At 38.2% G+C, this 17242-nt stretch overlaps 1 protein-coding gene across 1 annotated transcript in view; it reads right to left on the minus strand.

Moving 5' to 3' along the window:
- The window catches only part of LOC118944354 (stAR-related lipid transfer protein 9-like), a 37259-nt gene that overhangs the window by 17508 nt on the left and 2509 nt on the right, over positions 1 to 17242 (minus strand). The window contains exons 2-3 of the mRNA XM_036962990.1: positions 9877 to 9946; positions 7096 to 7212 (exon numbers count right to left, since the gene is read on the minus strand). Of these exons, the coding sequence (XP_036818885.1) occupies positions 7096 to 7212; positions 9877 to 9946 (187 nt within the window). The remainder of the gene's footprint in view (positions 1 to 7095; positions 7213 to 9876; positions 9947 to 17242) is intronic.

Below are 17242 nucleotides of genomic sequence, written 5' to 3' on the forward strand. Positions count from 1 at the left end.
ACACAATCCCACGTCTTTCCAACTAGATCACACACACACAATCCCACGTCTTTCCAACTAGATCACACACACACAATCCCACGTCTTTCCAACTAGGTTACACAGAAATCGCAGCGGGATACTGGGCAGATTCAGTTTTAGAGGAAAACATACATACAGCATGTCATGAGATGTATAGATACGTACAGTATATCTTAACTTTCTTAGATATGAGTGAGAGAAAAAGGGAGGGAGAGAGAGACAGAGATACACAGGCTTCTGAACATTATTCATGCCTGCCTACACATGGGAGGGAGAGAGAGACACAGAGCTACAGAGATACACAGGCTTCTGAACATTATTCATGCCTGCCTACACATGGGAGGGAGAGAGAGACACAGAGCTACAGAGATACACAGGCTTCTGAACATTATTCATGCCTGCCTACACATGGGAGGGAGAGAGAGACACAGAGCTACAGAGATACACAGGCTTCTGAACATTATTCATGCCTGCCTACACATGGGAGGGAGAGAGAGACACAGAGCTACAGAGATACACAGGCTTCTGAACATTATTCATGCCTGCCTACACATGGGAGGGAGAGAGAGACACAGAGCTACAGAGATACACAGGCTTCTGAACATTATTCATGCCTGCCTACACATGGGAGGGAGAGAGAGACACAGAGCTACAGAGATACACAGGCTTCTGAACATTATTCATGCCTGCCTACACATGGGAGGGAGAGAGAGACACAGAGCTACAGAGATACACAGGCTTCTGAACATTATTCATGCCTGCCTACACATGGGAGGGAGAGAGAGACACAGAGCTACAGAGATACACAGGCTTCTGAACATTATTCATGCCTGCCTACACATGGGAGGGAGAGAGAGACACAGAGCTACAGAGATACACAGGCTTCTGAACATTATTCATGCCTGCCTACACATGGGAGGGAGAGAGAGACACAGAGCTACAGAGATACACAGGCTTCTGAACATTATTCATGCCTGCCTACACATGGGAGGGAGAGAGAGACACAGAGCTACAGAGATACACAGGCTTCTGAACATTATTCATGCCTGCCTACACATGGGAGGGAGAGAGAGACACAGAGCTACAGAGATACACAGGCTTCTGAACATTATTCATGCCTGCCTACACATGGGAGGGAGAGAGAGAATTTAAAAACCTTGAAAAAAATATATACAAAATCAAGGTAATCTTTGACTATGTACAGACTCAGTAAGCATAGCCTTGCTATTGAGAAATGTCACCGTAGGCAGACCTGGCTCTCAAGAAAAGACAGGCTATGTGCACTTCCTAACCTCCTGCCCAATGTATGACCTTATTAGAGAAACATATTTCCCTCAGATTACACAGATCCACAAAGAATTCGAAAACAAATCCAATTTTGATAAACTCCCATATCTATTTGGTGAAATACCACTGTGTGACATCACAGCAGCAAGATATGTGACCTGTTGCCACAAGAAAAAGGGCAATCAGTGAAGAACAAACACCATTTTGTACTATTTGCACATAATATGACATTATATGTCATGTCTTGATTCTTTTGGAACTTCTGTGAGTGTAATGTTTACTGTTAATTTTTATAGTTTATTACACTTTTGTTTATTATCTACTTCACTTGCTTTAGCAATGTTGACACGTGTTTCCCATGCCAATAAAGCCATTCAATTTAAATTGAATTGAATTTTGAGAGAGAGAGAGAGAGAGAGAGAGAGAGAGAGATGTGTAATGTTTACTGTTCATTTTTGTTGTTTTTCACTTTATATATTCACTTTGTGTGTTGTCTACCTCACTTGCTTTGGCAATGTTAACACATGTTTCCCATGCCAATACAGCCCTTGAATTGAATTGAATTGAGAGAGAGGGAGAGAGAGAGAGAGAGAGAGAGAGAGAGAGAGAGAGAGGGAGAGAGAGAGGGAGAGAGAGAGGGAGAGAGAGAGGGAGAGAGAGAGGGAGAGGGAGAGACAAACAGTGAATTTCAAGGGTGGAGGAGGGGAATGGGCAGGGGGTTGACAGAACCTCTGCAGCCCCCCCATCTCTAGTCTGCCAAACTCACAGCCGCTCCAATAAGTCATTTTTCACAGTTAGATTTTAGCCAAAAGACGTAAATGGACAGAATCTGAACCTAGAGCACAATGCTGGGTTTTGTTACAGAATGACGTCAGCCTGGAGCTTAGCATAGGGTGTTTTATCTGTCTCTGTCTGTCTGTCTGTCTGTCTGTCTGTCTGGCTTACTCACTCACTCACTCACTCTCTCACTCTCTCTGTCTCTCTCTCTCCCCCCCTCTGTCTCTCCCTCTCTCTCTCTCTCTCTCTCTCTCTCTCTCTCTCTCCCTCTCTCCCTTCACCATGGGTCTCAGATTGACTCAGGACTCCACAGGAAGTGAAGCCAGGATACCCTGGATACACAAAACTACACTACAGCACAAAACTACACTACAGCATAAAACTACACTACAGCATAAAACTACACTACTGCACAAAACTACACTACAGCATAAAACTACACTACAGCACAAAACTACACTACAGCACAAAACTACACTACAGCATAAAACTACACTACAGCACAAAACTACACTACAGCACAAAACTACACTACAGCACAAAACTACACGACGGCATAAAACTACACTACAGCACAAAACTACACTACAGCATACAACTACACTACAGCATAAAACTACACTACAGCATACAACTACACTACAGCATAAAACTACACTACACTACAGCATAAAACTAAACTACAGCACAAAACTACACTACAGCATACAACTACACTACAGCATAAAACTACACTACAGCACAAAACTACACTACAGCACAAAACTACAATACAGCATAAAACTAAACTACAGCACAAAACTACACTACAGCATACAACTACACTACAGCATAAAACTACACTACAGCATAAAACTACACTACAGCATAAAACTACACTACACTACAGCACAAAACTACACTACAGCATAAAACTACACTACAGCACAAAACTACACTACAGCATAAAACTACACTACAGCATAAAACTACACTACAGCATAAAACTACACTACAGCATAAAACTACACTACACTACAGCACAAAACTACACTACAGCATAAAGCTACACTACAGCACAAAACTACACTACAGCATAAAACTACACTACAGCATAAAACTACACTACAGCATAAAACTACACTACACTACAGCACAAAACTACACTACAGCACAAAACTACACTACAGCATAAAACTACACTACAGCATAAAGCTACACTACAGCACAAAACTACACTACAGCACAAAACTACACTACAGCATAAAACAGCACTACAGCATAAAACTACACTACAGCATAAAACTACACTACAGCATAAAACTACACTACACTACAGCACAAAACTACACTACAGCATAAAACTACACTACAGCATAAAACTACACTACAGCATAAAACTACACCACAGCATAAAACTACACTACAGCACAAAACTACACTACAGCATAAAACTGCACTACAGCATAAAACTACACTACAGCATAAAACTACACTACAGCATAAAACTACACTACAGCATAAAACTACACTACACTACAGCACAAAACTACACTACAGCACAAAACTACACTACAGCATAAAACTACACTACAGCATAAAGCTACACTACAGCACAAAACTACACTACAGCACAAAACTACACTACAGCATAAAACAGCACTACAGCATAAAACTACACTACAGCATAAAACTACACTACAGCATAAAACTACACTACAGCATAAAACTACACTACACTACAGCACAAAACTACACTACAGCATAAAACTACACTACAGCATAAAACTACACTACAGCACAAAACTACACTACAGCATAAAACTGCACTACAGCATAAAACTACACTACAGCATAAAACTACACTACAGCACAAAACTACACTACAGCACAAAACTACACTACAGCATAAAACTACACTACACTACAGCACAAAACTACACTACAGCATAAAACTACACTACAGCATAAAACTACACTACAGCATAAAACTACACTACAGCATAAAACTACACTACAGCACAAAACTACACTACAGCATAAAACTACACTACAGCATACTGACATAGTGCCTGAGAAAAACACAACACGTATCTAAAATAGTGACACTTTTTTAATGCAATTAACGACTGTAGAAATGATGAGCAGGTCTATTACATGAAAGGTACTGATAAAGAAAGAAAACAAAACTATTATTTTTCAATAATTACGTCTGCGTGTGAAAGTCTGGGGAAAGTTGAAACTTCTAAGGCAATAAAGGTTTGTGAAAGTGCACAAACAACACAGGCTATCTGTTATCTGGCCTCTAGACCATTCCATAGTGTTAGGCTTAAGTCACCTGACACAAGCAGTTTACTTGTCAACATACAGCAATGTAAACAAACATATTATACATTCTTCGGGACAGACGCTAGAGAGAAGGGTAGACCTAGCAACTATTTGTGACGTGTGACTGATAAATGTCGGCTCTGGTGCCACTGACTGGGTTTGTGTGGAACAGTCACACACTCACAGGCCTCAGAGGTCAGCCTGTGATCCAGTGACCATGCTCCACAGAATTAAATAGAAAACCCATGCCCATGTTTGCCCTCCTCCTCGCCCACTACGAGTCACCAGAGGAATGTAGTGGCGGGGCCGCCCCGACAACTCAGATGGAGAGAATGGGTCGATGGAGAAAAGAGAGGAAAGAGAGTGACAGTGAGAGCGATAGAGGGTGATAGGGAATTTAAATGTAATTTAATAGAGAGACAGAGAGAGAGAGACAAAGATAGAGAGCGAGAGAGAGTGAGACAGACAGAGAGACAGACAGAGAGAGCGAGAGAGTGAGAGTGAGACAGACAGAGAGACAGAGAGAGAGAGAGAGAGAGAGTGACAGTGAGAGCGAGAGGGTGATAGGGAATTTAAATGTAATTTAATAGAGAGACAGAGAGAGAGAGACAAAGATAGAGAGCGAGAGAGAGTGAGACAGACAGAGAGACAGACAGAGAGAGCGAGAGAGTGAGAGTGAGACAGACAGAGAGACAGAGAGAGAGAGAGAGAGAGAGTGACAGTGAGAGCGAGAGGGTGATAGGGAATTTAAATTTTATTTAATAGAGAGACAGAGAGAGAGACAAAGATAGAGAGTGAGACAGACAGAGAGACAGACAGAGAGAGAGAGAGAGCGAGAGAGTGAGAGTGAGACAGACAGAGAGACAGAGAGAGAGAGAGAGAGAGTGACAGTGAGAGCGAGAGGGTGATAGGGAATTTAAATTTTATTTAATAGAGAGACAGAGAGAGAGACAAAGAGAGAGAGCGAGAGTGAGACAGAGAGAGAGACAGACAGAGAGAGAGAGAGAGAGAGAGAGTGAGAGAGTGAGACAGACAGAGAGACAGAGAGAGAGAGAAAGAGTGGGGAGACACAGATCCACAAAGAATTAGAAAACAAACCCAATGTTGATAAACTCCATATCTATTGGGTGAAATACCACAGTGTGACATCAAAGCAGCAAGATTTGTGACCTGTTGCAACAAGAAAAGGGCAACCAGTGAAGAACAAACACCATTGTAAATACAACCTATATTTATATTTATTTATTTTCCCTTTTGTACTTTGAAATGTCTTTATTCTTTTGGAACTTCTGTGAGTGTAATGTTATTTTTATTGTTTATTTCACTTTTGTTTATTATCTACTTCACTTGCTTTGGCAATGTTAACATATGTTTCCCATGCCAATAAAGCCATTCAATTGAATTGAGAAGCAGAAAGTCTCCACAGTCTCCACTGACAGAGACCAGAACAACACTGTGGGACATCTAGACCAGGCCGGGGTGGGTGAAGGCTTTTTCCCCATGTTGGTACACTGCTTGCATAGCTTGTCCTTGATGAAATGTTGGTTTGTAAATAAATCAGCCGGGAATCAGAGCTACAAGACAATACAGCATTCATCAAGTTTGAGTTCTATAAATGGAACCCTAACTAACATGACACAATGTTGTAGTACATTTTCCTGCCATGGCGCCATAAGAGAAACGATGTCCACTACTCTGTGTTCCGAGGGGGTGGGTCTTATTCTGGCTCCTCCTCCGCTCAGTACCAGGAAAAAGGTAGCACCCACCAATCAGAGAAACACAAACAGATCTAATCAGCCAATCACAGAGACATAAAAGGAAACGTGATGCTCAACAGAACTCTGGAGAACAGATGGAGCTGATATCCTATCCCTTTAGTGGGGGGGGACAGTGTTAATTCCCCTGGGCTCTTCCTTCAGACGAGCGTCATGTTCATTAGGCACCAAAGGGAAAAAAACAGGGAGTGACTACCTGGATTTTGTCACGCCCTGGTCTTAGTATTTTGTGTTTTCTTTATTATTTTGGTCAGGCCAGGGTGTGACATGGGTTATTTATGTGGTGTGTTTTGTCTAGGGGTTTTTTGTAGGTCATGGGATTGTGGTTAGTGGGGTTGTCTAGAAAAGTCTATGGTTGCCTGGAGTGGTTCTCAATCAGAGGCAGGTGTTTATCGTTGTCTCTGATTGGGAACCATATTTAGGCAGCCATATTCTTTGAGTGTTTCGTGGGTGATTGTTCCTGTCTCTGTGTTAGTTTGCACCAGTATAGGCTGTTTAGGTTTTCACGGTACGTGTATTGTTTTGTATTTTTCGTGTTTTCATCTTTATTAAAGATGTATATAAATAACCACGCTGCATTTTGGTCCTCCTCTCCTTCGACGGAAGAAAACCGGAACAGATTTGTACAAATAGAAACCCTAATTTTCGTTTTCATTTGCATGCCCTATTGAACACGGCCCAGTGGTTGTGATTGCACACCCTACCCAACGTCGCCAGGCTGCCTGACACGCACATGACTGGGGCTGCCTTCACCCAGCAGGCACACAACATGACACAAAAACACCGTAACTAAACAATTGTAGCCGATGTGGAATCTCTAGCGGTGCGGGAGTTTGAAGAGTTGGTGTACAGAAGGGCCCAGGTTTGGCAGGACCTGGAACTACAGTCGAGGAACTACAGTCGAAGTTCAGGTCTCAGGACTCGTTACCTCTTCTTGTGAGGCGTAGTGTGGTTCCTCTGGGGCAACAGACCAGTAGCAGTAGTCAAAACCAAACTCCAGCACCTTCTCCCTGGATTCCCCAGGGCCGTCGTGACGTCCATCCAGCTGTGGAGAGATGGACAGACAGTTAGACAAGGACACAGACAGACAGACATACAGGGACTTGAGAGTTTAAAACTCCAAACGTACACATTGTACTTTGTCCATTACCGTAGGTTACTACTAGAGACAAGTACAGAGAGTGTGTTACAATAGGTTACTACTAGAGACAAGTACAGACAGTGTGTTACAATAGGTTACTAGAGACAAGTACAGACAGTGTGTTACAATAGGTTACTACTAGAGACAAGTACAGACAGTGTGTTACAATAGGTTACTACTAGAGACAAGTACAGACAGTGTGTTACAATAGGTTACTACTAGAGACAAATACAGACAGTGTGTTACAATAGGTTACTACTAGAGACAAGTACAGACAGTGTGTTACAATAGGTTACTACTAGAGACAAGTACAGACAGTGTGTTACAATAGGTTACTACTAGAGACAAGTACAGAGTGTGTTACAATAGGTTACTACTAGAGACAAGTACAGAGAGTGTGTTACAATAGGTTACTACTAGAGACAAGTACAGACAGTGTGTTACAATAGGTTACTACTAGAGACAAGTACAGACAGTGTGTTACAATAGGTTACTACTAGAGACAAGTACAGACAGTGTGTTACAATAGGTTACTACTAGAGACAAGTACAGACAGTGTGTTACAATAGGTTACTAAGAGACAAATACAGACAGTGTGTTACAATAGGTTACTACTTGAGACAAATACAGAGAGTGTGTTACAATAGGTTACTACTAGAGACAAGTACAGACAGTGTGTTACAATAGGTTACTACTAGAGACAAATACAGACAGTGTGTTACAATAGGTTACTACTAGAGACAAGTACAGACAGTGTGTTACAATAGGTTACTACTAGAGACAAGTACAGAGAGTGTGTTACAATAGGTTACTAAGAGACAAATACAGACAGTGTGTTACAATAGGTTACTACTAGAGACAAGTACAGACAGTGTGTTACAATAGGTTACTACTAGAGACAAGTACAGACAGTGTGTTACAATAGGTTACTACTAGAGACAAGTACAGACAGTGTGTTACAATAGGTTACTACTAGAGACAAGTACAGACAGTGTGTTACAATAGGTTACTACTAGAGACAAGTACAGACAGTGTGTTACAATAGGTTACTACTAGAGACAAGTACAGACAGTGTGTTACAATAGGTTACTACTAGAGACAAGTACAGAGAGTGTGTTACAATAGGTTACTAAGAGACAAATACAGACAGTGTGTTACAATAGGTTACTACTAGAGACAAGTACAGACAGTGTGTTACAATAGGTTACTAAGAGACAAATACAGACAGTGTGTTACAATAGGTTACTACTTGAGACAAATACAGAGAGTGTGTTACAATAGGTTACTACTAGAGACAAGTACAGACAGTGTGTTACAATAGGTTACTACTAGAGACAAATACAGACAGTGTGTTACAATAGGTTACTACTAGAGACAAGTACAGACAGTGTGTTACAATAGGTTACTACTAGAGACAAGTACAGACAGTGTGTTACAATAGGTTACTACTAGAGACAAATACAGACAGTGTGTTACAATAGGTTTCTACTAGAGACAAATACAGACAGTGTGTTGTTGGGATGTGTGTGTGTTGTTGGAATGTGTGTGTGTGTTGTTGGAATGTGTGTGTGTGTGTTGTTGGAATGTGTGTGTGTGTTGTTGGGATGTGTGTGTGTTGTTGCAATGTGTGTTGTTGTAATGTGTGTGTGTGTGTTGTTGGAATGTGTGTGTTGTTGGAATGTGTGTGTGTTGTTATGTGTGTGTTGTTGGAACGTGTGTGTGTGTGTTATGTGTGTGTTGTTGGAATGTGTGTGTTGTTATGTGTGTGTGTGTGTGTTGTTATGTGTGTTATGTGTGTTTTTATGTGTGTGTTATGTGTGTGTTGTTGTAATGTGTGTGTGTGTTATGTGTGTGTTGTAATGTGTGTGTGTTATGTGTGTGTTGTTATGTGTGTGTTGTTGTAATGTGTGTGTGTGTTGTTGGGATGTGTGTGTGTTGTTGGAACGTGTGTGTGTTGTTGGAACGTGTGTGTGTTGTTGGAACGTGTGTGTGTTGTTGTAATGTGTGTGTGTTATGTGTGTGTTGTTATGTGTGTGTGTTGTTGGGATGTGTGTGTGTTGCTGTAATGTGTGTTGTTGGAATGTGTGTGTGTTGTTGGAATGTGTGTGTGTTGTTGGAATGTGTGTGTTGTTGGAATGTGTGTGTGTTGTTGGAATGTGTGTGTGTTGTTGGAACGTGTGTGTGTTGTTGGAACGTGTGTGTGTTGTTGGAACGTGTGTGTGTTGTTAGAACGTGTGTGTGTGTTGGAACGTGTGTGTGTTGTTAGAACGTGTGTGTGTCAGGAAGGTCCCTCCCTCTAAACAGTGTCTCAGAGTTTGTGTGAGGCTCTGCACACTCATAATAAACAACAGCGGAATCAGACAGGAAGTGGACAGACCTGACTGTAAACATCCTGTGTGACAGAGATACAGTAAAAGACACCCTCTAGACGCCCCCTTCTACTCCCTCCTCACAGAGACCTGCTGCCCCCCACCTGCCCTTAACACGTATAACACATATAACACCTGATGAGGTGATGACAATAGCATCTGTACAGTTAAACATTTATCTGTGTAATAATACACTCACCTTGGTATTCCTTATCCTCACCAACTTGTCCTCTACCTGGACAGCTAGCCTCCCTCCAGCCACGCTTTCCCTGTGAAAGAGAGGAGACATCGTTATACTTTAGTTGAACACAAAACCATAATTTTGTCCCATGTGGCTCAGTTGGTAGAGCATGGCCACTGTAACAGAGACCTATCATTATTAGATTCATGGCTGCTAAAGAAACCTATCATTAATAGATTAACGGCTGTTACAGAGACCTATCATTATTATAATCATGGCTGCTACAGAGACTTTAGTTGAACACAAAACCATAATTTTGTCCCATGTGGCTCAGTTGGTAGAGCATGGCCACTGTAACAGAGACCTATCATTATTAGATTCATGGCTGCTAAAGAAACCTATCATTAATAGATTAACGGCTGTTACAGAGACCTATCATTATTATAATCATGGCTGCTACAGAGACCTATCATTAATAGATTAACGGCTGTTACAGAGACCTATCATTATTATAATCATGGCTGCTACAGAGACTTATCATTATTAGATTCATGACTGTTACAGAGACTTATCATTATTAGATTCATGACTGTTACAGAGACCTATCATTATTAGATTCATGACTGTTACAGAGACCTATCATTATTAGATTCATGGCTGTTACAGAGACTTATCATTAATAGATTAACGGCTGTTACAGAGACCTATCATTAATATATTCATGACTGTTACAGAGACCTATCATTAATATATTCATGACTGTTACAGAGACCTATCATTAATATATTCATGACTGTTACAGAGACCTATCATGAATATATTAATGACTGTTACAGAGACCTATCATTAATATATTCATGACTGTTACAGAGACCTATCATTAATATATTAACGGCTGTTACAGAGACCTATCATTAATATATTAACGGCTGTTACAGAGACCTATCATTAATAGATTAACGGCTGTTACAGAGACCTATCATTAATATATTAACGGCTGTTACAGAGACCTATCATTAATATATTCATGACTGTTACAGAGACCTATCATTAATATATTCATGACTGTTACAGAGACCTATCATTAATATATTCATGACTGTTACAGAGACCTATCATTAATATATTAACGGCTGTTACAGAGACCTATCATTAATAGATTAACGGCTGTTACAGAGACCTATCATTAATATATTAACGGCTGTTACAGAGACCTATCATTAATATATTCATGACTGTTACAGAGACCTATCATGAATATATTAATGACTGTTACAGAGACCTATCATTAATATATTCATGACTGTTACAGAGACCTATCATTAATATATTCATGACTGTTACAGAGACCTATCATTAATAGATTAACGGCTGTTACAGAGACCTATCGTTAATATATTAACGGCTGTTACAGAGACCTATCATTAATATATTCATGACTGTTACAGAGACCTATCATTAATATATTCATGACTGTTACAGAGACCTATCATTAATATATTAACGGATGTTACAGAGACCTATCATTAATATATTAACGGCTGTTACAGAGACCTATCATTAATATATTAACGGCTGTTACAGAGACCTATCATTAATATATTCATGACTGTTACAGAGACCTATCATTAATATATTAACGGATGTTACAGAGACCTATCATTAATATATTCATGACTGTTACAGAGACCTATCATTAATATATTCATGACTGTTACAGAGACCTATCATTAATATATTAACGGCTGTTACAGAGACCTATCATTAATATATTCATGACTGTTACAGAGACCTATCATTAATATATGCATGACTGTTACAGAGACCTATCATTAATATATTCATGACTGTTACAGAGACCTATCATTAATATATTCATGACTGTTACAGATACCTATCATGAATATATTAATGACTGTTACAGAGACCTATCATTAATATATTCATGACTGTTACAGAGACCTATCATTAATATATTAACGGCTGTTACAGAGACCTATCATGAATATATTAATGACTGTTACAGAGACTTATCATTAATATATTCATGACTGTTACATAGACTTATCATTATTAGATTCATGACTGTTACATAGACGTATCATTATTAGATTCATGACTGTTACATATACTTATCATTATTAGATTCATGACTGTTACAGAGACCTATCATTATTAGATTAATGACTGTTACAGAGACCTATCATTATTAGATTCATGGCTGTTACAGAGACTTATCATTATTAGATTCATGACTGTTAGAGACTTATCATTATTAGATTCATGACTGTTGCCAGATGAACACTATGTTTTAACTAGTTTGCTGTTGTGACTATGTTTTAACTAGTTTGTTGTTGTGACAACGTTGTTGTTGTCACTACATTTGAACTAGTTTGTTGTTGTGACAACGTTGTTGTTGTGACTACATTTGAACTAGTTTGTTGTTGTGACTACGTTTTAACTAGTGTTGTTGTGACAACGTTGTTGTTGTGACTACATTTGAACTAGTTTGTTGTTGTGACAACATTGTTGTTGTGACTACATTTGAACTAGTTTGTTGTTGTGACTACGTTTTAACTAGTGTTGTTGTGACTACATTTGAACTAGTTTGTTGTTGTGACTACGTTTTAACTAGTGTTGTTGTGACAACGTTGTTGTTGTGACTACATTTGAACTAGTTTGTTGTTGTGACTACGTTTTAACTAGTGTTGTTGTGACTACATTTGAACTAGTTTGTTGTTGTGACTACGTTTTAACTAGTGTTGTTGTGACTACATGTGAACTAGTTTGTTGTTGTGACTACGTTTTAACTAGTGTTGTTGTGACTACGTTTTAACTAGTGTTGTTGTGACTACGTTTTAACTAGTGTTGTTGTGACTACATTTGAACTAGTTTGTTGTTGTGACTACGTTTTAACTAGTGTTGTTGTGACTACATTTGAACTAGTTTGTTGTTGTGACTACGTTTTAACTAGTGTTGTTGTGACTACATTTGAACTAGTTTGTTGTTGTGACTACATTTTAACTAGTGTTGTTGTGACTACATTTGAACTAGTTTGTTGTTGTGACTACATTTTAACTAGTGTTGTGACTACGTTTTAACTAGTGTTGTTGTGACTACGTTTTAACTAGTGTTGTTGTGACTATGTTTGAACTAGTTTGTTGTTGTGACTACGTTTGAACTAGTTTGTTGTTGTGACAATGTTGTTGTTGTGACTACGTTTTAACTAGTGTTGTTGTGACTACGTTTTAACTAGTGTTGTTGTGACTATGTTTGAACTAGTTTGTTGTTGTGACTATGTTTGAACTAGTTTGTTGTTGTGACTACGTTTGAACTAGTTTGTTGTTGTGACAATGTTGTTGTTGTGACTACGTTTTAACTAGTGTTGTTGTGACTACGTTTTAACTAGTGTTGTTGTGACTATGTTTTAACTAGTTTGTTCTTGTGACTACGTTTGAACAAGTTTGTTGTTGTGACTACATTTGAACTAGTGTTGTTGTGACTATGTTTGAACTAGTTTGTTGTTGTGACTATGTTTTAACTAGTGTTGTTGTGACTATGTTTTAACTAGTTTGTTGTTGTGACTATGTTTTAACTAGTTTGTTGTTGTGACTATGTTTTAACTAGTTTGTTGTTGTGACTATGTTTTAACTAGTTTGTTGTTGTGACTATGTTTTAACTAGTGTTGTTGTGACTATGTTTTAACTAGTTTGTTGTTGTGACTACGTTTGAACTAGTTTGTTGTTGTGACTACGTTTTAACTAGTTTGTTGTTGTGACAATGTTGTTGTTGTGACTATGTTTTAACTAGTTTGTTGTTGTGACAATGTTGTTGTTGTGACTACATTTTAACTAGTTTGTTGTTGTGACTACGTTTGAACTAGTTTGTTGTTGTGACTTTGAAAGGGGAATAGGGGCAACAGACAAATCTAGCAAATCTAGTTAAGTGACATGAGACTATCACATGATGTAACATGAAGTGTGTGTGAAAGGGAATTCACAAAAGTCTTGAATCAGAGTAGATCTGACCACTGACCAGTTCTTATTCAAAAGAAAACAGTCCAAAATGAACCCAGCAAAGAGTCCCTCGGCGATGAAGCTTAAGGCTTTTCTGGGACAAAAGCCTGCCTGTGTGTCTCTCACTGTGTGTGTGTGTGTGTGTGTGTGTATGTGTGTGTGTGTGTGTGTGTGTGTGTGTGTTTGCATGCGTGTGTGTGCGTGTGCGTGTGTGTGTGTATGTGTGTGCGTGTGCGCTTATGTCCCTGTGTTTGTCTGTTTGTACGTGAGGTAGATATCAGTTGTAGTAAGCAGATGCTCCACCACGTGGGAATCATTTTGCCAACCCAGGCATCGGCCCAACGGCCCAACCCTAAACCACTACAACCTCAGAGAGACGCCTTCTAACTGGAGCTCAACCAGCATGAGAGGAGATGGAAAGAAAACGAGACCTCTTCTGTTTTGAAGCAAACAGAAATAGAAATAGGCCTATTTCTGTAATGGTTGAACACAGTGTAGAACATGTAGTAGCTAGTGCTGTCCTCTCTTTTGGTCTGTCTCTCTCCAGCTCTGTGCTCTCTCTCTCCCCCCTTCATTCCCTCTCGCTCTGTGCTCTCTCTCTCCCCTTCCTTCCCTCTCTCTCTCTCCCCTTCCTTCTCTCTCTCTCTCTCTCTCCCCTTCCCTCTCCCTCTCTCCTTCCCTCTCTCTCCCCGTCCCTCTCTCTCTCGTTCCCCTTCCCTCTCCCTCTCTCCTTCCCTCTCCATCTCCCTCCCTCTCTCTTCCCGTCCCTCTTTCTCTCTCTCCCTCTCTCCCCTTCCCTCTCTCTCTCTCCCTCTCTCCCTCCCCTTCCATCTCTCTCTCCCTCTCTCCCCTTCCCTCTCTCTCTCTCCGCCCCTCTCGCTCTCTCTCTCCGCCCCTCTCTCGCTCTCTCCCCTTCCCTCTCTCTCTCTCTCTCCCACCTCTCCCCTTCTCTCTCTCTCCCACCTCTCCCCTTCTCTCTAACTCTCCCTCTCTCTCCTTCCTTCTCCATCTCCCTCTCCCTCTAACTCTCCCTCTCTCTCCCTCTCTCTATCTCTCTCTCTAACTCTCCCTATCTCTCTCTCTCTCTCTCCCCTTCACACTAACTCTACCTCTCTTCTTCCCTCTCCATCTCCCTCTCTTCCCTTCCCTCTCTCTCCCCTTCCCTCTCTTGCTCCCTTTCTCTCCTTCCCTCTCCAGCTCCCTCTCTCCCCTTCCCTCTCTCTCTCCCTCTCTCCCCTTCCCTCTCTAACTCTCCCCTTCCCTCTCTCTCGCCCTCTACCTATTTTACTAAACCATATAGCTAGACCTATATTACTATACTATATAGCTAGACCTATTTTACTATACTATATAGCTAGACCTATATTACTGTACTATATAGCTAGACCTATATTACTATACTATATTACTTTACTATATTACTATATTACTATACTATATTACTATACTATATAGCTAGACCTATATTACTATACTATATAGCTAGACCTATAATACTATACCATATAGCTAGACCTATATTACTATACTATATTACTATACTATATAGCTAGACCTATATTATTTTACTATATTACTATACTATATTACTATACTATTTAGCTAGACCTATATTACTATACTATATAGCTAGACCTATATTACTTTACTATATTACTATACTATATTACTATACTATATAGCTATACTATATTACTATACTATATTACTATACTATATAGCTATACTATATTACTATACTATATTATTATACTATATAGCTAGACCTATATTACTATACTATATTACTATACTATATAGCTAGACCTATATTACTATACTATATAGCTAGACCTATATTACTATACCATATAGCTAGACCTATATTACTATACTATATTACTTTACTATATTACTATACTATATAGCTAGACCTACATTACTATACTATATAGCTAGACCTATATTACTATACTATATTACTTTACTATATTACTATACCATATAGCTAGACCTATATTACTATACTATATAGCTAGACCTACATTACTATACTATATTACTATACTATATAGCTAGACCTACATTACTATACCATATAGCTAGACCTATATTACTATACTATATTACTTTACTATATTACTATACCATATAGCTAGACCTATATTACTATACTATATAGCTAGACCTACATTACTATACTATATTACTTTACTATATTACTATACTATATAGCTAGACTATATTATTATACTATATAGCTAGACCTATATTACTATACTATATTACTATACTATATAGCTATACTATATTACTATACTATATAGCTAGACCTATATTACTATACCATATAGCTAGACCTATATTACTATACCATATAGCTAGACCTATATTACTATACTATATTACTTTACTATATTACTATACTATATTACTATACTATATAGCTAGACCTACATTACTATACTATATAGCTAGACCTATATTACTATACTATATTACTTTACTATATTACTATACCATATAGCTAGACCTATATTACTATACTATATAGCTAGACCTATATTACTATACTATATAGCTAGACCTATATTACTATACTATATTACTATACTATATTACTTTACTATATTACTATACTATATTACTATACTATATTACTATACTATATTACTATACTATATTACTTTACTATATTACTATACTATATTACTATACTATATTACTATACCATATAGCTAGACCTATATTACTATACTATATAGCTAGACCTATATTACTATACTATATTACTTTACTATATTACTATACCATATAGCTAGACCTATATTACTATACTATATAGCTAGACCTATATTACTATACTATATAGCTAGACCTATATTACTATACTATATTACTATACTATATTACTTTACTATATTACTATACTATATTACTATACTATATTACTATACTATATTACTTTACTATATTACTATACTATATTACTATACTATATTACTATACTATATTACTATACCATATAGCTAGACCTATATTACTATACTATATTGCTATACTATATTACTTTACTATATTACTATACTATATTACTATACTATATAGCTATACTATATTACTATACTATATTGCTATACTATATTACTTTACTATATTACTATACTATATAGCTAGACCTACATTACTATACTATATTACTATACTATATTACTATACTATATAGCTAGACCTATATTACTATACTATATAGCTAGACCTATATTACTATACCATATAGCTAGACCTATATTACTATACTATATTACTTTACTATATTACTATACTATATTACTATACTATATTACTTTACTATATTACTATACTATATAGCTAGACCTATATTACTA

Source organism: Oncorhynchus mykiss, chromosome 25 (assembly GCF_013265735.2).
Source record: "Oncorhynchus mykiss isolate Arlee chromosome 25, USDA_OmykA_1.1, whole genome shotgun sequence".
NCBI lineage: Eukaryota > Metazoa > Chordata > Actinopteri > Salmoniformes > Salmonidae > Oncorhynchus > Oncorhynchus mykiss.